This window comes from Bemisia tabaci, chromosome 1, assembly GCF_918797505.1.
Source record: "Bemisia tabaci chromosome 1, PGI_BMITA_v3".
Lineage (NCBI taxonomy): Eukaryota > Metazoa > Arthropoda > Insecta > Hemiptera > Aleyrodidae > Bemisia > Bemisia tabaci.
In genome coordinates this window covers 4,842,273-4,865,656 of record NC_092793.1, presented here as the reverse complement: position 1 = coordinate 4,865,656, position 23,384 = coordinate 4,842,273, and the positions used below count along the sequence as shown (strand labels likewise).

General features: G+C 36.5%; 1 protein-coding gene across 1 annotated transcript; it reads left to right on the top strand.

The window, feature by feature from the left end:
• The first annotated feature begins 645 nt into the window (after window positions 1-645).
• LOC109035231 (uncharacterized) lies at window positions 646-15,106 on the top strand. Its single transcript, XM_019048795.2, has 10 exons — window positions 646-4,853; window positions 5,257-5,417; window positions 6,104-6,272; window positions 7,297-7,421; window positions 8,523-8,660; window positions 9,237-9,364; window positions 11,062-11,186; window positions 12,023-12,303; window positions 13,533-13,715; window positions 14,900-15,106. Exons 1-10 carry the CDS (start codon window positions 1,517-1,519, stop codon window positions 14,975-14,977), a joined length of 4,725 nt encoding a protein of 1,574 aa, XP_018904340.2. The 5' UTR covers window positions 646-1,516; the 3' UTR covers window positions 14,978-15,106.
• The last annotated feature ends 8,278 nt before the right edge of the window (window positions 15,107-23,384 follow it).

Here is a 23,384-nt window from a genome sequence, read left to right as displayed (position 1 = left end):
AGTTCCTAGTAACGAAATTGAAATCGACCAATGCATTCGAGCTTGATGTAGCTTGGCGCTCGAGTACGTATTTTTTTGTCTCATGGTCTTTCGTTCGTACATTGAATGGGATGACGAGACGAGGGTGGTGGTTATAAGAGGCGCGGGTGGGAGTCTGAAACGAGAGCGGATGAAGAGGGGGGAGGGGGCGAACTCACAATCACCTAAGCCAGAGCCAGATAGGAGCTGCCATCAATCACCCTCACCCACCCTCCCCTCATCATTTGCCACGGAAATACCATGGACAACAATAATTATGACAAACTAAAGTTCTGTCGTTATTTCGTCCGGATGAACATTGTTCTGCCTCCAACAATAAAATATACTTCAAAATATTGAGCTATCAACTTAGTTTGATGATAAACAGAGAAGCTTTCGGATCAAATCGTTGTGGCAAGATCGTCAGGGGGGGGGGGGGGGGTAGCTTAAGTGAAGGGTAGAGGGCCAGGTGGGAACCTGCGTTCACATTGGCTCACAATTAAAATTCGGGAAAAATTACCTTAAAATAGGTAAAAGACAAGAAAATAAAATAAGTACCTATTTTTTTTTTTTTTTTTCAGATATATTCGAGCGAATCCACCTATTCAATCATACGTGCCTCACAAAGTGCGACGGAATAAATTGACTAGATCCCTGCTTAATTTTCATTGGAGGTATTCGTTTTAGACTTTAGTACGAGTCAGTGCATCCATATCATATTCTTTTTACAGCTGTACTTAAACTAATCAGTCTCGAGCAAAGGTTTTGAGTTTCTAGCTAGTCGTCCTCGTCTAGAGATGTGTCTGAGTCTGTGTGTCTGTGTGAGTTCTTTGACCGGCGAACAATACATTCCTTCTCATCTCGGAGCTCCATGAACCATTTTCCTTGTCGACTTTGGGGAATTTGGCATGACATGATCCGTTCGTGAAGAATGGAGCTCTGTCGGTAGCTGCCTGTTTCGCAATAAATATTTACCCGATTTCGTGAAGAAAATGGCTAAAATTCAACTGTGCAGTTGTTTCGAATGACTATCCACTTTTCTTTAATACGGTTAATAATTTGTGATACCTCCGTTTTACCTAGGTTTTTCGTGTATCATCGACGTTTCACTCCCTGTTTGTGATCATTAGTCTGTATTGGATTGTTTGTTTAAATTAGACTAACACCCAAGTGCGATTCGTTCTCATTGTTTTTACAGACGGTTTATTTCTGTTATTAGTTTTCCATGGTCCTCAGAATGAAGTCCTATTGACCCTCATCTCAGGACTCTCTTGGTTAGACATTCCCTCCCCAGAGCCACTAAAAAGTGTTGAGTGCATCCTTCCACTGGTGGACCAACAGCATATCAACATTAGTAAGTGGATGAGTGATAATAATCCAAACTCATGTGAAACTGCATTCCACCGTAAGTCCTATTGATTTGCAATGAATATTTTCGAGGAAAGGAGTGTGCCATAAAAAGCATTTTGAATGATTACATTAATCAGAGGAAGCAGTTATGGATCCTGTCGGACCATGGTCTGCCTGTGCCACTTCTTACAATAGCCTGGCCGGGGTAACTGGCCTGAATGCTAGTGCAAGTGAGATTCATCATCAATTGGCAGCTAGTGGCAATCCTGGATCAATGAACCAAAGTGGTGCTGGATCTTCGTCCAATGCCCAACAACAAGCTCGATCTTTACTGCAAGCAGCGCAAGGAAATCCCGGTGGAAGCTCTGCAAATGTTTCTTCTTTCAATGTCGGAGGCTTTTTATCACCCAATAACTATGGTTCAGTTTTCTCTTCCTTTTTCCAAGCTAATTCCAAAGTACCGCTCAATAGTGTTACTTCAGGTGGAACAGGAGAGCGGCAAACATCCAAGCACGAGGATCCTAAAATAGATCTGCCGTACCTAAGAGAGAATCCAGCTTTAGCTCATCCCATAGGCAGCAATTTTTACAGTCATTCACCATCAGTTTCATCTACGCCTAGCACACCTTGGTCTCAAGGAAACAGCCAATACCCAAGTCCTTTCGGATTGCTGCCCCACGAGACAAGTTCCAAAAGTCTCTATGAAAATGCATTCAGTACAAATTTTTTGTCTGCCCAAGCAGTTAACCAACTTAATACTCAGTCTCGAAGTTTTCTTGATGATTCTAGAAATGACTCCAAAAAGTCAAGCTGTCATTCACCTCAAGTTGCCTTACCGAAAACTACATCATCTCTTGCCACCAATTATAGTTCAGTGAATTCAAGTTTTTATCAGCAATCCAACAATCGTGCGTACAGTCCCGCCAGTGAAAATGCCCGTCGAAGCACACAGTACCCGCAACAAAGTTGTCCGACAACATCATCGGTCACATCAACTAACCCAAATCGACATGTTTCTGGTGTGAGCAGTAAGACGTCTTCAGTAGCTAATTTCGCCTCTCTCAGCCCTGAAAAAACATCTGGCAAAGCTAATTTATCGAAAAATGTCACAAATAAAGTACAATCAGAGCCTCAAAGTAAGGTTTACACAGAATTGAGATCTGTCGATGCAAGAAATGTCATCGAGTCGAACAAATCTGCCTCCTCAAAAGCCTCCTTCCAGAAAATGCAAAATTGTCGTCCTGGTGCCCAGAACTTCAGTTTGTCTCCTTGCAGCTCAGGGTCAGTTTCGTCTGACTCACAGCGGATGCAATGTCAGCGTCCCGTTACTCAGCAGAATCCAAGCGCATCAAATTACAGTCAGTTTGCTAGCCCTGGAAGTTGCTCAGAGACGGATTTTCTTGTAAATAATAGTAGAAATAAAACAATGTCTGTTTCTGGCGATTCCCCATATTCATCTAGTTCCTCCCAGAATGGGTCTGATTGCAGTGTGAACACCTCTAAGAGAATAAGTCCACATCCCAATCAAGCCAGCCCTGGTCGTCATATCACCAATCCAGCATACTCTCTGTATAGCAACACTATGTCAACTCTTACATCCCCTAACACACTACAACATCAGCAGCTATGTGATCCTACGAGTAACTTCTTAAATGGTAATTATGCTTCAAAACAATCTACTCCCACACCCATTTCACCCCAAGACTCTTCGAATCTTCGAACTGTTGGTCACAATTATTCAAACTCTTCAGCGTATCCATCAGCCATAGCTAATGCTAAAACATACAACTCGCCTGAATTTAGCAGTAAAGCATGTTGGAACAGCCCTGAGCAAAGTTCAAGAGGGAATTTTACCAATGAGTATAATCAAGAAGCCGCTTTTGGAGCTCATGTCCAATCGCGAACAGCTCTGACAAGTAATGACCCACGCCCAGTATCGTATGATAATCAAGGAAGCAGCCAATTATCATATCAAGATCTCAATACTTCCCGGATCAATAGTTTAAATACCGCTAAAAATCTAAGTGCTGCCGAGTTAACAAAGAAGAATGTGGAGACTGAATTGCGACGAAGTCCTGTCAGAGGCACCAAGCCAGGAAAAAAGAAGAGGAAAAGTTCTGAGGCAAGTGACCTGTCAGCGCAATCTGCTTTTGTTCACTCAAGTGAGATGTCTCCTCATTCCACTGGTATACAACCTTATCCATACCCTTACTATGATTATGGGAGATGGAATGCACCGAATCCTCAAAACCTTTTCAAGCCTGGTTTTGACCCTTCGTTTGTTCCTCAGTTTGCCAATAGAGGTGGAGAAAATCAGCAAAACCAATTACTTTCACTACAACAGTATCAGAATGCTCAGTTTTTATCACATCGACCAACTCTACACTCTCTCTCTCCTGTATCGCAGAAGCAACTTAATGATCGAGGTGTAAAGACTGTTTTCGAGACTGGAGGAGGAAGTGAATCTTCAAAAGTAATTGTTCCTGATGTTGATGAGGAATTAGAACATTTAGCAGGTGTTATTCCACCATCCAAAGATTGTGATGCTACAAATTTAGATGGAGGGAGTAAAAGTGCTGAAAACTCGGAGAGCTATCCTCCCCCTCAATCTACTGAAAAACGCATCATGAACATGGTTGAGAAGTCTATCGTGCCTGTAGCTAAATTAAGTCCAAAGATTGCCTCTCCTGGTTTTATTGGTAGCTTTTTAAAGTTTCTCCAAGGTGAAAGAGAACCATCACCACCCCCCTCGAGTCGCCCCCCACGAGCCAAGCTCTATCAGCCGCCTGAACCCCCCAAAAAGCCGGAGATTACATCTTCAGTCGAGCAAAATGTTACTCTCGGAGTAGGGAATGAAGCTGCCTACCCTACAGGAACAACTGTTCCTTCAAAGCAAAAAAGTATTACGAGCAATGTGTCTTCCCAACCAGCCATTGACCCTCGAGATGATCTAAGATACTTTCCACTCCCAAAGTCCTCCAAGAAGTCCTTAAATAGTTCCAGTGAAGACTCTGACTCGGAAACCACACCCAAAGCTACTCCTGCACCCAAATCACCACCATCTCAAACCCCAAAGGCTGTTCCTGCTGCCCCCGTGGACAGTAAACCCAAAGAATTACCACCGAAGAAGAAATATTACGTGAAAAAAGCTGACAGAGTGCCTCCTACAGAACCAAAACTACCAAAAGAGCCAAAAAAGAAGGAACTCAAAGAGATTATTCCTCAGCCAAAACCTAAACCCACTGCACCCATTGTTAAGTTGAAGAAAAAGCAGAAGAAAGACAGACGAAAAGGAGAAAGCTCTGATGAAGGCTCAGAAGATGAATATGAAGGTGTATCCAACAATGCAAAAATCAATCGTGAAAACATAGGTGTTAAACTTGTCATAAAAGACATCCCAAGTGATAAAAGTAAAGAAAAACCTTTCAAGCAGAAAATATCTCAAGGCAAAAAACCCGTCAGTTCTAAAGTCCAAGGAAAGGAAGGTGAGTGTCTACTAAATACATGACTATCCAAGCACCTGTTATTTTTTGGAACCACTCTTGTCAAATACTTACTTTATTTCCACCTACCACTGTCATTCAGTCATTGATTGCCTCTAGAATTTTAGTATGACTCAACATTTATTCACTTTAAGTGGTCTCCGTTTGTTATAACCTTACCTAAACTATTTTGTCATTTCTTTATTCCCAGTACATTTAAATTTTGATGAAGAGGCAAGTATCAAAATAAGGTTAAAAGATTGCTTTACTCTCATCTCATGAATCTTGAACTTACTTATTCTTATTACTTACTTATTACTTATTTACTCATATAAACCGTTGAACTTCCTTTTCTTTGTGACAAGGAATGTTAGTGTGTACTTCATGTCCTTTTTTATTTTCTCAGTGCCGAGAGCTACATCACCTAATTTACCAAGGCGAGAAACAGTGGGTAGAAGAGCAAAAGAGAAAACAAATATCATCCTAGCGATGAAAGACGATGAAGATGATGATCCAGAATTCACCGATTCGGATGAAGATCCTGCTTGGACTCCGAAGGCAGCAAAGGTACTTAAATCATGTACTCAGAAATGGTTTATTTTTTTCTGCCTTTAAAATGAGCTTTTAAGTGTTTTCAGAATCCTAGTCCTGTATCCTCGGTCATTCTAGCTCTGCCACTATTTAATTATTTTACTAATCTTGAGCCTATGTAGGTAAGACTCAACTAGAAAACTACTCAACGTTATTGGGACTGCATGTTGCAGAAAGGAACAAAGCCATATCAGCCGTTGCCAAATTTAATTGGGCAATTTTATTTTTTACAAGAGAACGTTGGTGCGGATTCCTTCAAAAATTTTAAGGAATTTTCTTTGTACCGTGTAGGAAAGTCACTGGAATTTGCAGAAAAATCTGCACAACCGTTTTTATGTTAAAAATTAAAGTGCCCAATTATATTTGGCAATAGCTGATATGCCTTGGTTCCTTTGTGCTGAACGCAGTCCAATTCTTTCAAACTTGGTGATTTATCTTCTTTGTGTCAAGAAAATTATTTGAAAACTTCAAGGCATCATGTTGATTTGCTCTATCTTAAAAAAATAATGGGAGCAGCTAACAAGATACGCAGTTTGGAACGTCCATCAATGATAAGTAACCTTGTAGTTTAGAAACAGTATCATGTACTTATCTGTGTTTATAATCTGTCGAGGTACCTTCCTTTTTTGAGGCAACCTAACCATGCCTTTTTTTGGCCATAGGATGAAGGATCTGATGAAGAGGAGAAGAAGAAGCCTAGCAGGAAGAAGTTGAGACTGTCCGTAAATCTGACAAAGAAAAGCAGTCATCTTATCGAAGATAGCAGTTCTGATCATGAAAGTGATGCAGCTCATTCCTCTAAAAAACGGAAATCTGCTGTTAAAATATCTGGTAAGTATCTAGGGGCTCATATTCATTTCACTTCTAGGGAGGATTGCCATGCATATTCTGCCGTGCAGCGCAAAAACGCCATAAACGCCACTTTACATTTTTTGGAAACAATATATCATAGCAGAAAAACTTGTGCACCTGGGGACAATTTTTTACAGACCTCTTTTGCAAATACTATCAGGAACTTAGGTAACCTGAAAATTTAAGGTGCATTGGTAAAATAGTTTCTATTTTGTAAAGTGTTAAGTTCCAAAAGACGTGAGAAAATCTTGATGGATTTACAGCGCTCTTGCTTAGCATAGTAGTATTGTTAAAGGCTGTGTGACCCTTTACTTTATTATTTTTGGAATGGGAGTTTTATCAAAGGTCTTACTCATCATTTCTATGGGAAAAACATCGGAGTAATCCCTATGTCGCCCCATTTTTCTGCACTATATTTCAAAGTGCAATTTTGGATCGGGCCTCTTTCGGTGCGCATGTACCCAAGATTAGGGTATTTGTAGAGGGGTAAATTTATTTATCAACCTCTGATGGTCTAGCAGTTCTTTCCTCAAAAGATACGTAAAACGTTGAAGTGGAATATTTTCTCAATTGGCGAAAGATTGCTTCATCCTCGGCAATTTAGGAATGTGGAATGTCTAAAACTCTTCTCTCAAACTTGAGTAAAAGTACGTTTTTGATATTTAGATTATTGATAATTTTTCTGAAAGTTTTTTGTACTGAGTAATTATTTTTCCTCTTGATCAGCAAACATGTACAGGATTCTAGCTGATATTCAGTGACTTTAGATTTATGATTAACCAAATAAGTCCTGAAAACTGTCAAAAAGGTTGATCAAGGTCCAGAATAGTCCAAACATATGAAATTTGACTTGGTTCAGTTGGAGGTATTTGATGTTCCGGTAAATCATGCCACCCACTTGACCAGCCTCTATCTAATTGAAATATTCTACTCTGCAACTGGATTACCTCAGTTTTTTTTTTCACCATCTCATTCATTAAAAGATTTTTCAAATTTCTTCCAGGTAACTTCAAAAACACTTCCGGTGATATGAAGTCCAAAATTGACAAAAATGCAGCTTCTACTAAAAATTCAGGCGAAAAGACTGGTGATGCAAGGAATAACAGTCTTGAGGCCTGTAATTTCGGTGTAAGTGATATGATCATTACCTTTTCTTTTATTCTTTTCCTCTACTACGAGTTTTCTTATATTTGTACCTGGGCAGAATCAGGAGTTCTCAGTGAGGGGGCCTTCGCTGCCCCCTCCCCATCAAGAAGGTATCTGGAAGGCACTAGAAAACAGTCCATCCACCAAGGGAGATCAGTGGGACTCCTTAACTTCGATGGGGGATCTTGGGGGGGGGGGGGGGGGCCATCGGAAAATTTTGAAAAATCGAGATGTCCCGTCAAATTAATTAAGCAAGACTCTTCAAGTTTGTTCAGAAGGGCCAAGTAGATTTGAGTATTTTTGCCAGCTCCCCTAGTTCAGCGTATGCATGTATAATAACTTAAAAATAGACGATGTCGAGCATGATGGGTCTGTTGTGCTGGTCAGAGAATTGTGTTTTGATGCTAGATTCTTGTAGATGAGCTAAAAATAATAAAACCTGTCCAAACAGCAACTCTATGCTAAGCATCAACGGAGATATTGCGCTTTGAAGAATTCGGTTTATGAGGTCATCCACCTAATCTACAAGGATCTAGCATCAAAAAACGATTCTGTGACCAGCGCAACTGACCCATTAACTGAAAATTTTTGCCTCCCAATTCACTAAATATAAATAATTCATGTAAATTTCAAAATGTTTAACTGTCACAACACATTCCTTGTTTAAATTTTCTTTTCATCCTCTTTTCTTTTTTAAAAATTATCACATAATACTTTTACCTTCATATTTTATGAGGATTTCATGAATTAATTACACCCTCTCTCCATATAACAAATCCGCAAGAAACGGACTGAGTTTTCATTGAAGAGACATTTTTTTTAATAACAAGCTCCGCTCATCCGACATTGAAAGTTCTAGAGACTTTATCAGAGAAATGTTTGTTGTTATAAAGAGAAACTCCTGAAGAGCTCATGATTTGTGGCTAATTTTTTCCTGAAAAGAATTATGAAATCGGAAATGGCTGTTGAATTGCTCTTCTAGTGTCACTCTGTTGCTATTTTTAATTACTTTTTCCTCCCTCTTTTCTCCAAGTTTTATGTACTGTATGAAGAATCGATTTTCACAATTATTTTGCATTTCAGAATGGAGACTTTGTAATAGTCAAATCTGATGTTCCACTAGATCATCCCCCACTGTGGCGTGCAGATGGCAAAATGTTGCTTCAGAAATTTGAAAGTTTTGAAAAGAATGGTGAATGGTTGCACAAGAATATTTCCACGGTAAGTAATAACTTATTCTATCCCTACTACGTCCTAAGTCTTATTGTTGAGTACTTTAAAGTTGTATGTACTCGAGAGAAGCGAGAAAAATGATGAAGACATAAGCTAAAATTAGTAAAATTAAGAACGGACCCATGTTTGCAGAGAACTGTTTTTCACCCATATTTTTTTACCTTAACCAATCTGAGTCTTTGAAAATGAAGGAAAGAAAGCCAAAGTCTGTCGAGAACACAATTTCAGTCGTAAAAAAGTTTGCCTTTTTAGGATGAAGTGAAGGTTATTTCCCTCCTTCAAAATAGTTTCAAGTTTTGATTCAGATTTTCGAAATTAGCGATTTTTTTCCCCCTGTATTTCACACGTTTCGAAGTGGCAAATCATTGCAGTCCCCTACAGAGGTCTATTTCCCATGTCAACCCACTTAATTTTACCAAGGGCTCGTAAAAATTGTCCTTCATATGTTATGCTGAAGGCCTCTATAATTACCATGTAAACCTCATGGGACCCCTTGAGAAAAGGAGTTGTTTAAGGAACGACTTTGAATATGACCCTTAATCTATGATCTTTTTTGCCCTTCAGTTTTCAGGATGGACTCTTCACAACAAACACAACTATGAGCCAGTATCTGTTAAAATAAGGCAAGTCACTAAACTGGAAACGATAGTAAAGTTTATTCGTCCCACTGGAAAATACACAGCTGCAGATAAGTAAGTCATTTGTTTACTTCACCATTTTTCTTCACCATGCGTAAATGAAGGACGCGTCTTAAAAATTGGTGTCCTTCTGCAAATTTGTTAGCAACCCAAAAGACTGGGAAAAGCTGTGGAATTTTGATGTTGGTCAGGGATTATTCGTAATTTATGTCTCTGCAGCATGATTTAAGCAGCAGCATTACCAGAGGTGATAGAAGCGGGCCTCAGTGGCATGTCTTGAAAGTTAAAACCGTATATTTATGTGTTTAGTAAAACATGTATTTCGGACGATCTGGAGAGTTGCTATTTTATTTCTATCTTATTCGCTTTAACACTCATTTCATTTGCCGCATCTCCTTCCAAACCTGTCTACTGGAAAACCGTTCAAAACTATGTTTCAACAGCTTTAGCAATTCACCATTTTTAGGTTCTTGAGTTTACAAGCTGTATTGCGAGTGAATGAAAAAGACAAAATGTCATGCGAAGGTTTCATTTATACATCACAAAATGATCAAAACATACCAGAAGATCATGGTGTGTTCTTATAATTATGTGATGTAATTAATAGTTTTTAACATCTTGGTATGACGTTTTGTCCTTATTCACTTGTTTGAATTGCTTTTACGTTGCATCATACTAATTTACCAATTAGGGCTGTGCGAATAGTGAATTTTCCGAACGAAGCGAATAGCGAATAATTTCGGTAACTATTCGCGAATAGGAAGCGAATAACGAATAATTTATGTCAATTATTCACAGCTACGAATAGTAAAACGAATAATTGGAAATGACTTTTTGAAGTGTGAAAATTCGCGAATATTACAAAAGTCGACAAAAAAAATGTGATTAATTTTTTAAGAATTTTCCATTTGCTCATACGTCTGCACAGAAAACAATGAAATGCTATGATAGTAGCCTAGGCTGTTAAGAATTTGTTTGAAGATCTCTGGATGCTGGCTTGACTGTCCCTGCAGTTACGTATGCATTTCCAGGATTTGAGGGTAACTGCACGGGCAGTCAAGGTAGTATCGAAGGATCACCAGACACATTTTAGTATTTTATTTTTTTTGGTGTAAATAAAAATGTGTTTATGAACTTTTTTTTTCCATTTCAGACATTTCTGTGTCTTTCAATCCTTAATTTGAGCTCTTTGCTTATTCCCCCAATCGCAATCGCGCTCGCTGTTCGTAAACTCGGCAAAGTCGGTGCAGATCACAGGAGATCCGCCGTTCGCGATGTCTCAGGTAGAAGCGGAAGCCTTGCGCAGGTCCTCGCAACGTTTCACGATTGCCACTCGAAAATTCGTTATTTTTGATGGCGCGAATTTTTGAAAATTCATTCCTCGCGACGGCGCGAATATTTGGAAATGTCAGTTCAAAAATTCACTATTCGCGACGGCGCGATTATTCGCAATTTGCGAATAGTGCGCGAAGCAGACGAAGCGATATTCGCCGAATATTCGCGGCGCGAATAGTCGGAATTGCGAATATTCGCACAGCCCTATTACCAATGCTTTGTGTTCTTTTTTTTTGCGGAAGTGCGTTTTGAACAGAAGAAAATTTTGTAGTTCAGTCAACAGATGTAGAACATATTTGCCGGTTATTCAACGTTTATTATACTTGGAGAGTCTCATGTTTACTATATTTTTCAAGGAATTTTATTTCCAGTTCCTCCTTTCTATATTCTAACTCTTTTCTAATTTTCTCTTTCAGCCAAAAAATTGAAGAACTAATGAAAATAACAAACAACTTTCAAGATAATTTTGAAGTGTATATTCAGACATTGATCTCTCAAGCTTTAGATTCAAGTTTTTTGAAAGAAATTCTCTCTGAGAAAGGTAACATATACGTTTTAGCCCACACTTAATTATTATCAATTGTTTTATCATTACTTCTTTCCGTTTTCTCCGTTTCTCAGTTGAGGATGCCTGTCAGTGTTAAATCTTTGTGTTGCTCCCTGTGGAGTCATGCCAACTATCTCTAAAAATTCTAAGCACTGGCACTCTAACTCCTCCTACATGGACGTAATTCTATCAAATGGAACTATGTGCATCAAGACATGAGCCCTGGGACCCATAAGAATATGTGCGTAACAGGGCTCACGTCATAATGCACATAGTTCCGTTTGATAGAAATACATCCACATCATCACTGTATAACCGGATGATATTTGAAAACTGTTTCGTGAACAAGGAGCAAAAAGGAAAATACTAATTATAACAGAGTAAAATCTCAATCTATCAGATTAAGCTTGAGCCACTAAAAATTCTGGTAAATTCAGCAGTTCTTTAAATTGAAGAATTTAGTTAATCACATGTTAAGATCGAAAAGAATTCCAAAAACCATTTATATAGCCATATTTATATAGTTTCTCATTTGGCTCATTTTGCAGTTATTTTAATCTACCAATTAAAATGTCTAACTTTTTGTCTCCTATTTAGCACAGCCGCACCTTGTCATAACATTTCTCAAAACTACATTTTCCTGGGAACAACGTTCATTTTTTCTAGTCCTGCTCAGCCTCTTCTTGTTGAGGAGCTGCTCGAAGTAACGTAACGTTTCTCCGAAATTAACCTTCTATGTACTTCTGATTCCCCTCATAAACGTTTGAACGAGGTACAACTCAATCAAAGTAGAAGTGAATTTGATTAATTTTCTTTCTACCTCCTTACAGATGAATATTTCTTGACCAGTGTGAACGCAATCGATGAAATCACCCTAGATAAAACTAAAAAACTCATCCAACAGCTCAATTGGAAGAACGATCTGGTAACAGCTTTACAAACTTACCCCTGTTTCAACGAATTGACCAATCTCTCTCAAAAAGACCGAGAAAGCAGAATGTGTGTGGGGTGCTCTAGCGACCTTCTAATGTATCGCATTGTAGTCTATGGACTACCATATGATAATATAACATTAGCAGGAGTCACATCAACAAGCACTGCAACAAAAAAAGTAAGTATCAATGTTAAGTCCTTTGAATTTTGGTATTATCAAAGATTTCTTTCTTCTTATGTTGCACTAGTATGATTTTTAATGGTCTACATTTGCTGATTTATTCTGTAAAATACCTTTGTCTCAAACTGCAAAAGGTGTAAAATCTGATTTGTAAGTGTCTAAAAAAATGGACCACTGGAGCCTTGAGAGTTTTTTCTGAGCTCGAAAGTTTGTTTCAGAGATCACCAGTGGCAATATCGTGTTTCTTGCGCACTTTTACATATAAGTACTTAAATTGTAAATTCCTGACACACACAGAAGCCCCGTTATCAAACACGACAATGCTAATTACTTACTTGTGAGTTAAATTTGGAATCTCTCAATGTATCTCCCATATTCTAGTCAAAATTTATATTAATAAACATGTATCATAAAACATCGCCTCTCATCATGTCCAGTAGTCCATCACCACTTTATTTCTTATCTTTCATTGTTTACTTTCCTCGAGAGATTCCATTTCACAGAGATAATAACTGTAGCTGTGTTCTTAAAAAATAGCTTTATAAGGGTATACATCGTTTCTTAGTTGTCAAATTCTTAAAACTGGCGCAAATTTAGCAAGCCTTCAACCAAGTAAAAGAAGACCCTAAAGTTTTTATGTGATACATTTTGTGGTTTAAATTGAAAAACACCATGAAGAGCTTATAATCTCATTGAATTCATTTTGTGCATCTCGCCTGATGCATTCACAGCTCATGCATATAATTTTGTGAAAGATGCAGGTTTTTTTTCCCCCCCAATTTATCTTGTGATTTGAAAGTTTACCAATAGTGGATCTGTTAAAAGGTGCATATCGTTTACAGTGTCCCAAAATCATCGCCTTTGTTTTATCACAATAAAGGGGAATTAAGCAACCAGAACTGTTGCTTGCAATTTTCTCGGAATCTTCTTCTTACAATGAATAAAAATCAGGGTAGTTTTCAAGAAATGTCTTAATTTGTTTTCATTTAAAAAATAAATTATGACTGGAAGTATGCACTGCTGCCAATCAAGATGAGCGTTTCTGCAGTCTCACGGTTAATTTGATCTGATCTGAGGCAGCATAAAATTCATCTCAATAAGGCTGCAAGAGACTGTCTTTAGAATAAATAAAAATTTTCCATAATAAATCGTAGTAACTTTTGCACAACCTATTTTTTCTCCTGTCACATTATTTGATGAATCCTTTTATTTTACTCGCTCCCTAGGAATATCTCATGTGTCAAGATTGTGATGGCAAGTTACGTATCTTCAACAAAGTTGCACATCAAAAATACCTGATGTTCATGGAATCCTCCAAAATGGTCGCTGCCAAAAAAGCAGAAGATAGTTCCAAAGATACAGCAGTCATTTTGAACGAGTTACTGGCAGATGAAGAATGGTTACATCAGGTACGTGTTTATCGTGAGAGGAGTGAATGCAAAGGAAATATGATACCATCAAGTGATGCAGCCACAGTACTTTACATATATCAATTCATTGCAGGACATTATAAGTAATTATATTGCGATAAGTCGTAGGTTGTCACCCCACTCTACTGGCTCCACGCTCACCACTGTGGCTGTATTGAGACTGAATGGACAATTAGGTTTACGTCCCTGCTGCACTCCATGACATCAGTCCAGGCTTTTATTTCAAACTTGTGTCTAGAAAAGTCATGAATCTTTTACACTCAATTTTATTATTATTTGTTTAGTCAATATATACAAAAAAAGGATAAGATACACTTCCTGACTTTTCATTTTACAGTAAAAGAACAGCAATAAGTAATTTAAAAATTTGTCGGCTTCAATGCAAGATAAAAATCTGCAGAACCAACTCTGCTTATTTTTACGCTTTGCTGATGTAAGGGCCCAACTTTATTTTTTTAGACAAGTCCTATGGACATTCTCTGCTCTGTTGCAACATAAGTTTAATTCGGAAAATTGTGAAAATTGAGTTTGATCCTGGTTCAATGTGTAGAAGACTAGAAAACATTGCAAAAACACCGGGAAAATGAGAATTTTGAAAATCTCTTTTAGAAACAGAAGTTGCATCTCCAGTGGAACTGGGACGTCTACAAAGCAAGAAAAGTACAAATGCTCTTGGCTCAGTAAGAAAGTTGCTTCTCCAGCGATCACCCTTGGGGTTGCAACATATATCTCTTGAAGGCTAATACTTAATTGTCGTAAATTTATTTTTCACCTTTTCACAGGTCTGGGGCTAAAACTTTCGGAAGTAAAGTTTTACAAAAATAAAGGATGTTTCCAAATTTCAAAGTTAAAAAAAAATTGAGTAACTTTAATCATTGCAGTAAAGTAAATTTCTCAGTTTTACATTGTGTATACAATAAATATCCGCAGGTAGTGTAATGAAAAAAAAGAAACATTTTCATGTGATCTTTGACTCAAAGAAATATGGAAGTTAAGTACTAAATCTTGAATGTACTTTTCCATCAAATTAATGATCTTCTAAGACATTGAATGTTTGTTTAATTGGCAAGTTTTATGATTTGTTCTTATAAAACTATGGCTAAGTGTCATTTGTTATGAATTTGAAATTCAATTTTATTTTGTCTGTTTTTATGTGTTCACAGTTGTTCAAAAAGGTGCAGAGAAATTGGGCTGAAATAGATTTAATGGAGCTGAAGAGCAAAAACCAAAGTGGAATCTAAGGCTCTGTTCAAGCTAGCTACGCTGACTTCAGGAGTAATCTCAGGATGCTGAAATAAGCCAACTTGCGATATCACATTTTATCTTACTATCTCATTTCCTGGTGATTACATTTTACCTAAAACTGTAGCAAGCTACGAGCAGGAATATTTCTTTCCATTAAATTTGAACGCCATAAGTTAATCTTGTGAGAAAATAAGGTCGCTGAAACTGATGAAATCGTAGTGGAGTCATCAAAACATTACTTAATCTTCAAGTTTCCTCTTTTTTCATGAGGAAACTGCATTTTGTGGTCAATAATTACCCCATAGTCAGGATGCAAGTCCAGCAGCAAGTTCTAGTGTCATACGAAATAGAATTTGCCTCCTTCTCTGACCTTTGATTTTTTTTTTTAGCTTTGACTGTGTTTCGACACAATTGATGTAACAGAAGTTATGAATAGATGAAGTCAGAGTCAATTGATACAATGTTACTGCAGGTCAGGGCCATATTCATAGTTGTTCCTTGTGCAACTCCTTCCCTTAAGGAAACCCATATGTTTACTTTGCGATTAAGTAAGGTTGAAGGATATCCTAAACACAGCATCCTAAAAAGGACAATTTCTGCAAACATCCAGTTAAATTCAGCACTACAACTTTGGAAATTGATCCTTAGAAGGGATTAAAATGGTTCGCCATTGCAAAAAATACAACATACGGAAGGGGAAATTTCTTCAATTTTGATGAACTTCAAGATAAGTGCAAATCTACTTTAACACTTACAAAACTTGCATTATATTTTCTTCCGTGTTTTCTACTTTTTGCAATGGCAAATCATCGTGATCTCTTGTAAAGATCCATTCCCTCAGTTACTCTAGAGCCCGTTTTGGATAACTTGTCTTTCCTTGTTGTATGCATGGAAGAGAGAATTCCCTGTTCTACGCCTACGGCGGAAAAGGACAAGTTATGAGAACCGCACTCCACTGAATTTAACCTGAGGTTTGCATAAATCGCCCATTGTATGATACTGTGTTAAGGATCGCCTTCAACCTCCCTTAATCGCAATGTATATCACCTCCTTAGGAAAAAAGCTGTTAGAGGAACGACTATGAACACCTACAGCCCTTACTCTTTTATACTTAAGGAGTTTATCGTGCATTTGTAATTATTTTCTCCGCATGTACCAGAGACTCAGTTATCATTTGCTCAGCAGGCTGATTATTTTCGCGTCGATATCTGAATCGATAACTTGACAAAATTCATTTAACGATCGACCACTCATAGTCGACGTGATTATTTTGCCGCATTTATCGATATCGTTAACAGGATAAACGGTTGCAACGTTGCCGTCGTGCAAACAAATAATCAGCCTATCACAGACCGTCTACTGGTCACGTGATTGGCTGCCAGCGCTGCGGCTTGGAGCCGCTGCGGCGAATTTCAGAACTAACTCTATTTTGAGGTTATGTTTACATCGATACGGAACGATAGCCCGGGGGGCAACCTTTAGTTAACGACGCATTTATCGACCGACGCGGCGAAAATAATCACTCGGTTCTTGATCATGGCGATAACACGACTTTTAACGATATGATTCGGATATCGACCCGAAAGTAATCGGCCTGCTGGCCTATCTATTCTTCCGTTCGCGCTGCATCTTAACTGACAAAGATTGCTCTCCCCTTAATCATTGTTTTCGTTTTTATTCTATCATCGTGCTATACAGTCTCATTATTTGTATTCAGTTAATTTTTCTTCACTTATGTTATTCTTCAATGAAGCATTACAATTTTTTTTTTACATTTTATAGTATCGCTTTGAAAATTTCATTGAATCATAGAATGTGTAGGAGCTCAGTGTTGAGCATTTTAAGCAGCTCTGTCATTCTTGGTTAAGAAGCAGGTATAAAAAATTGTTGTTTCATCGCAAAATGTGTCTTGATTGTGGTAATCCCAATACTTAACTATTTTTTTCATATTTTTTTCTGGCTTTGTATAGAATCCATTTTATTTTGGTTTGGAAGAAACACATAAAATTTAGCTCCTTTTTCCAGCCTATTTGCAGGAAGCTTGCAACTAGTATAATGCAAGTCTACTGTCTCTTAATGAATTGTTCTAAAAAATTTCAAAAATGCTATGAGGTATCTTTCAGTTAAACAGTGGATAGAGTTGAGTTTTTTTAATTCAATGAGAATTATTAAATCTTCTCCCTAAAATCTTGTCTGATTGAATTTATTACAACACATAAAAGTTGGTTCAGGAACAAACAGAAATTTTCAACCAGCTTGAAAGACTTACTTTTACCTGAACATGTTCATATTTATTCAAAACTTAAAGTATTTTGCAACATTTTTTTTAAAATCACCAGCCAACCTTTTCAAGGTTGCATTTTTGTTTGGAAAAAGTGAGGTGAGTTTTTATTTGTTTGCTTTCATTTTTCGCCATTGTCCTTTTTTTTTTCTCTCTCTCTCTCTCCCTTATGTACTTCTTCCAGATGTATTTAATGAGCGGGGCTCTAAAATTAGGACGTACAAAGTGTAACAATTGAAAGCATGAACGGTTACGTCTCTCTTTTAAGAAAATAAAAAAAGTGTTTCACTTTGTTTTTAGATCCAGAGATTCTTTGTAGCCTCTGCTACACTCAACTCATCTTTCACTGTAATCTAGAAGAAATCCTGCTTTAAAGTTGGTTTGCTTAGGTCTTTTCATACGACAAGATTTTTCATTTCATTTCTTTTATTTCAATGTGATGAGCAACTCTGCTTCTCGTACTTAACATGACACTGTGCAAGGTCCGTCTGATTTGCTGCCTGAGTAAAATTGGTACTGCTAGGTAAAAGATGCATGATATGAAGCACGTCAGGGCAATTTTTTTAAGTATTTGAGACTCCATGAGGAAGTTTTAAAGCTTCAGTAATTTATTTCTCAACATTATTCAGTGTTGTCTCTTTTTTTTCTTTTGTTTTTTATGGTGCTACAAGTTTTAGTTTTCTGTAGGATAGAGAAGGAAATAAGAGAAAAATCAGTATTCTTATCTCTAGTTTACCTAGTGTTTTATTATCTTTTTTTTTCTTTTTGTACATAATTCTATTATTTTTTAAGGCTACTTGATTTTAAATCCAAAAAGGTTAAAAACTGAATATTTAATTCTCATTACTTCTTATTTATTTTTTCTTGAACCCTTGTTCCTTCTTTATTTATTTTTAAAATAAATTTTCAGAGCATTTTATCGATCAGTAATGTTTGGTAGCAGCATAATGTCTCAATTGTTGTACCTCCATCTGTCAATAATTTCTTTCTCTCTTCTGTAATCAATTTTACTTTCAAACCAGGTAGAAGCAGTTCTCAATTGACTCAAAATGCCAGAATTATAAATAATCAATGTTATAATTTCACTAATAAATTGTGCCATTCAAAATGAATAAAATGCAGGGTTTATATTACCCAAGTCATTGATTTAGAAATACATTTGCGTAATTTAGATCTGATCCATCTTCAAGTTAATGTATTTATGAAGCAAAATATGCGATTATGAGATTTTCCTCCTAAACTTGCTAGTTTAACTCTCTTCAATAACTACCCCCGGTTAGCATGTAAGAATATTCCTGAAAATTGGTCCTCATTTTAAGTCATGAGACAACTATCCCGGTTTTGATCCTGATTAAATTAGATCCATCCATCAGGAGAAGTACACCATAAAGTAACTTATCCTTAGACAAAATATGAATAGATAATTGAAGTAAGTAAAGTGAGTAATGGAGCAGTTCGTTTCATTTTTAGAGCACTTGAAATTCCAAGCTGCAACAGACTTCAAGCTAGTAAGTAAGTTTTAGTAGACACCTCATTAAAATTAAACCATGAAAAGAAAATGGCGAAAAACTCATTTTTGTAATTATGTAAACCTTTCCAGGAGTATGTCCTGAAGAATAAAAAATTAACTCTGGTGCAAATTGATGAGGGTAATAAATCACTCCACTAATCATTAGTAGTAAAAGTTATGACCAAGATTTAATTTTTTTCCAATTCCAAGGACTGGCTGGTCGGCTTGTTTGAGAATTCACAACTTTGTCCAAATACTTAAAGCCATTTTGTTAACTTCTCCCTTACATAGGCTTAGCTCAAAATTTCTCAATTCAGTGTACGCCTGTAAGTGAGCTATGACAGGGACAGGCCTAAGGGATAAAAGACCAAGACAAAGTTTGCGGAGCTACCAAACAAGCCAGCCTTTCGGTCAATTTGCAAACTTCATGTCTTTTCAGTTTCCTTTTATGTAACAAGTGTCTTTCTGATGCAAAAAGCAAATGAAAGAGGAACTCTGCTTAATATGTTTGAAACAAGGTTGTTGCAAGTTAATAACTTGAATCATTTTTATGTATGTACTAAGACAGTAGGCCACAAATCATTCATCACTTATTTACTAGTTACCTTCATTTTGTTCCGATCTTAAATTACTTTTATTTGTATTACATTTTCTCCTCATTCTATTTTTTTTTTTTTCAGTTTAAAAGCAAAACGTTGCAAGTGAAAATGATTGTGAAATTTAAAGACTTCAGCTTTTTTTTTCAATTAAAAGAAGAGATGCATTATGTTGCAAAAATATCTGGAAATCAATACAGGATATTTTTTTTCATTTGTAGAATTCGCGACAGATAAGTTGGCAGTTGCATACTTTCCGTTCACAAGCAACTGTGCTGCTGTTGTCCTACAGCAAGCAAGGATTGACCAGGAGCCACAACGATGCCCTTGTGTCGTTGTGCGCTGATACAGTAAACCAAAACCTTCCTGAGCGGGGATATTGCCAAATCTGTCTACTGTGCATGTCAGTGAAAAGTGAACGATTGCTAACCGATCAGATGCAAATTCTACCTTGCTGGAAATCCCAAAAGGAGTGAATAATCTCTTGTTACAATCATCTCTAGACGAATTATAGTTTTTGTACTTTTCTCTTTATCGGAAATTTAACCTTAGTTAAGTATTATTATCACTGATACTTAGTTTCTCATGAATTTGAACAGTGCTATGATTATTTCATTGTAAATATTAATACTAAATGTAAATAGGAAATTACTTAATTGTATCAGGGTGTAAAATATATCTGTGCAATTTAGTACTGGAGATAAAATTTTTCATCCAATTTTTCCCTCTCAAGGCTGTAATTTTAAGCTGTTGTGATTTGTTCGTAGTAGTTCAGAATCCTTGATCGGTAAGTATTGCTAATTGGTCCATTTATAACAAATGAATGCAAACTTTCTCCTGAAACTCAATACTTTCAAATGAGAAATGTTCGTGTTACCATCTGCTACAGCTATATTAAATCAAGATCCATGCTTTAGCCAGGTTTTTGTGTTGTGTATCAGTGACTTAAATTGTAAACAATTTCGAAATACTCTAAGCAAATATCCCTGTGTAATTATCTATGCTTGTACATAATACATCCTTTAGTAATTGTTAAAAAGATTTTTTGTACATACCCTCTTGTGTGGAAAGTGAAGGAGAACGTTAAAGTAGCTCTCTCATTTCCTTAACTTCTAGCTTTCTTTATATTAAAGACAGGGTCTAAGTCCGAATTCCTTCAAGACAAGTTTTCTTTCTCTTGGCTTTCTCTCTAATTTTTTGAGAAAGAAATCTTAAATTTCCTACCTACTTTTGGGGCAAGCAAAAAGGCATCTCTTCATAGTTTGTAGAATGCTTAATCATTGAACATGGAAATATGTCAAGATACTTTAACCTATGGCTATTCCTGGAGACATACATCGGTTGGAGTGTCTCAAAATCTCTGCTGTTCGAATTTTCTATGAGAAAAGAAATAAATTCAATTGTCTTAGAAAAATTCTCACAGAGAAAAAAGAAATTATGGAAGTTCTTAAATAAAATTATGTGAATCAATTTGCATCTGGAAAAAAAAAGGATGATCACCACTGGCAATTTGCAACGTCTTTTACTGAGGTATGTAAATTCAGAGTTCAGCCATCTACAAACATAATATTGTTATTTCTCGCCAAATATTGTAGAATTGATGCTTCAGTTACTCTAGTTAACTGTAATCGGTTAGTGCTTAGACAGAATTCACAACCAACCCATGATTGAAATTTTTTCTTAGTCAATGGAACCTAATATAATCCATTAAAATCGTTTGATGACATTAAGCTAGCTATCAGTTCTTTCTAGTTTAGTTGATTTCAGTCGAAATTTCAATCCAATGAGCAAGTAACAAGATTCAAACAATGATTGCTACATTTCTATTTCATTATTGTCAAATTATGTTCTGTCAACTAAGACAAAAGGAATCGGCAAGCCTCCTAGGGGAATTTCTTGTCTTCTGGTCGACTTTGATATAACTTATGCATGTTTCACTTTCTTCATCATGCAGAAGAAAAGTTCTCCTGGAGGCTGGGAAATTCCATGAGTCATTTTTTAGTTTTTCTTGCTGTGCGGTTTAAACTAGCCCAAAACAAGTAATAGAAATATATGAATAGTGACAAACGATGAGATGCTAATATGTTGAAGCTCTGGCCTTAAATGAGCCTTGAATCTAAAAAATAAAGTTACTCAACTTTTTCAGAAAATGCATTTTAGGACGAGACTCCTTCAAAATGACCAATATCACAATATTTTTGAAAATTGTCACTCATCTCATCCACCTGCAATAAGCTTCATTTGGGTGTGTTCACAGCATCTCTTGCTTGAATTCTTAAGGAATGAGCGACATTGGCTCATAATTGGTCACTCCATTTTCAAATATCTCCGATCATTGAGTTAATGAAGGGCTCCGACTCAAGTGCTTTAATAGAAGAATTTTTGGTTGAAATCAATTATTTGGATTTGATAGTTAGGAATATGTGAGGAAGTTCTTTTATTAGCTTCTCCTGTTGTTGCAATAGGTTTGCTTGCCCTGAGGGTGATGTGTATATAATCTAGCAACTTTCTTCGTTAAAATGTACCTATCCCTGATGATTGTCTCGTGAAATATATTTTATGTAATCTACTTGAGGTTGTAAATATATCTCATTTATTTATTTCTTATCAAGTTGTGTAGATCGTCGAAACTTAATTTATTGAATTAGGATAGGTAATGCAAATAATCCGCAATATAGCCCAAGATTTGCATAATGTGATTAAGTATAAGCAGGTCTTAGAAGCAAATCTTTTTTTTCCCCTTTTAATTTTCATCTTAAAAAATGTAAATAATAAAAGTATTCAGAAACGAGTGCACTTTCAAAGTGCTTTCTTTCAAAGGAAGTGTCTCAAAGTAATAAATTTTATTATGGAGAAGGAAGAAAATACTTGCAAATGAATGCTAACGCAAATTCTGTTAAATATGTAGGTATGTAATTGAGAATATTTTTGTTATTTTCTTAATATGTTTTATAATTCTTTTAATATTTTTTTAGTTTCTTCTTTAAAACTAAAATTTTTTTATCTAAACTGTTCTTTGTTATCGACTTATCAAATCTCCTATTTTTAGTATTAATGTTCAATTTAATAAAGACTTCCAAACTTTCATGTACACGCAGCGTTTTTTTTTTTTTTTTTTTTTTCTCTCTCTCTCTCTCTCTCTCTCTCTCGTTCCAACAAAATTTCAACTTCCCAAAAAATCATTTGACTTCGAAGTAGGAAGACTGAACTACATGATGATGACATTCAGCCAAAGTGAAGAGGAAGAATCTGTGAGGGGAAGATTAGGTGCTCTCTAAATACCACCTGACGGAAGAGGTAATCAGAGAAGATGACCAGTTGAAATAATGTGAGGGGTTGGCAGTGACACCCAACCGCTATATGGAGGCTGTATCGTTTATTATTTAATGATATGATAGTGAAGGATAAAGTTTCCAAGCTTTCAGTAAGAAGCATTTTTCGACGGAAAAATCGCGATAATTTGAGGATAAAATTTTTGGCGGTTAGCTTGCTAGGATCATCATCATCTGAGCGATTATCCTCAATCTCATTGCAATTTTATCTCCTAATAATCACGTTCAATATAATCAAAATCTTACCCCAATTTATCACAATTTTTGGTCCGATAATATTGCGATTTCATTGCAAACTTGTGCGATGAAATCGCAATTTTTTATCGTAGTATATTGCAATAAATGGACGTCTTTCAAATTGCGTTACATGCTATGATCAAATTGCAACCTGGGTTACTTGGGAGGGTATGGTAAGATGCAGCTGTCTTTCACCAGACAATTTGTCCAGGCACAAGGTTGGACTTTTTTTTAGTCCCCTCTAAATTCCTTGTAGACTGTTAAAAATGTTTGCATTACAACGCTTCTTATCATATTTGGAGATCTTGGCCCTGAACGAAGAAGAAAAGGAAGTATCAAGTGCTTGGCATGTTGAATTCTGAACTGAGACAAGTGACCCAATAATCTTGTCTTTTAGTTGAAAGCATGTCAGTAAATAAGGGAGGGGAAAGCAGTATCGATATGACT

Bases quoted from the DNA above. Each gene is read 5' to 3' on its own strand.
- LOC109035231 (XM_019048795.2), top strand. From the start codon at position 1,517: ATGGATCCTGTCGGACCATGGTCTGCCTGTGCCACTTCTTACAATAGC. The intron at 5,418-6,103 runs GTACTTAAATCA...TTTTGGCCATAG, and splicing joins GGACTCCGAAGGCAGCAAAG to GATGAAGGATCTGATGAAGA. The intron at 12,304-13,532 runs GTAAGTATCAAT...CTCGCTCCCTAG, and splicing joins CAAGCACTGCAACAAAAAAA to GAATATCTCATGTGTCAAGA.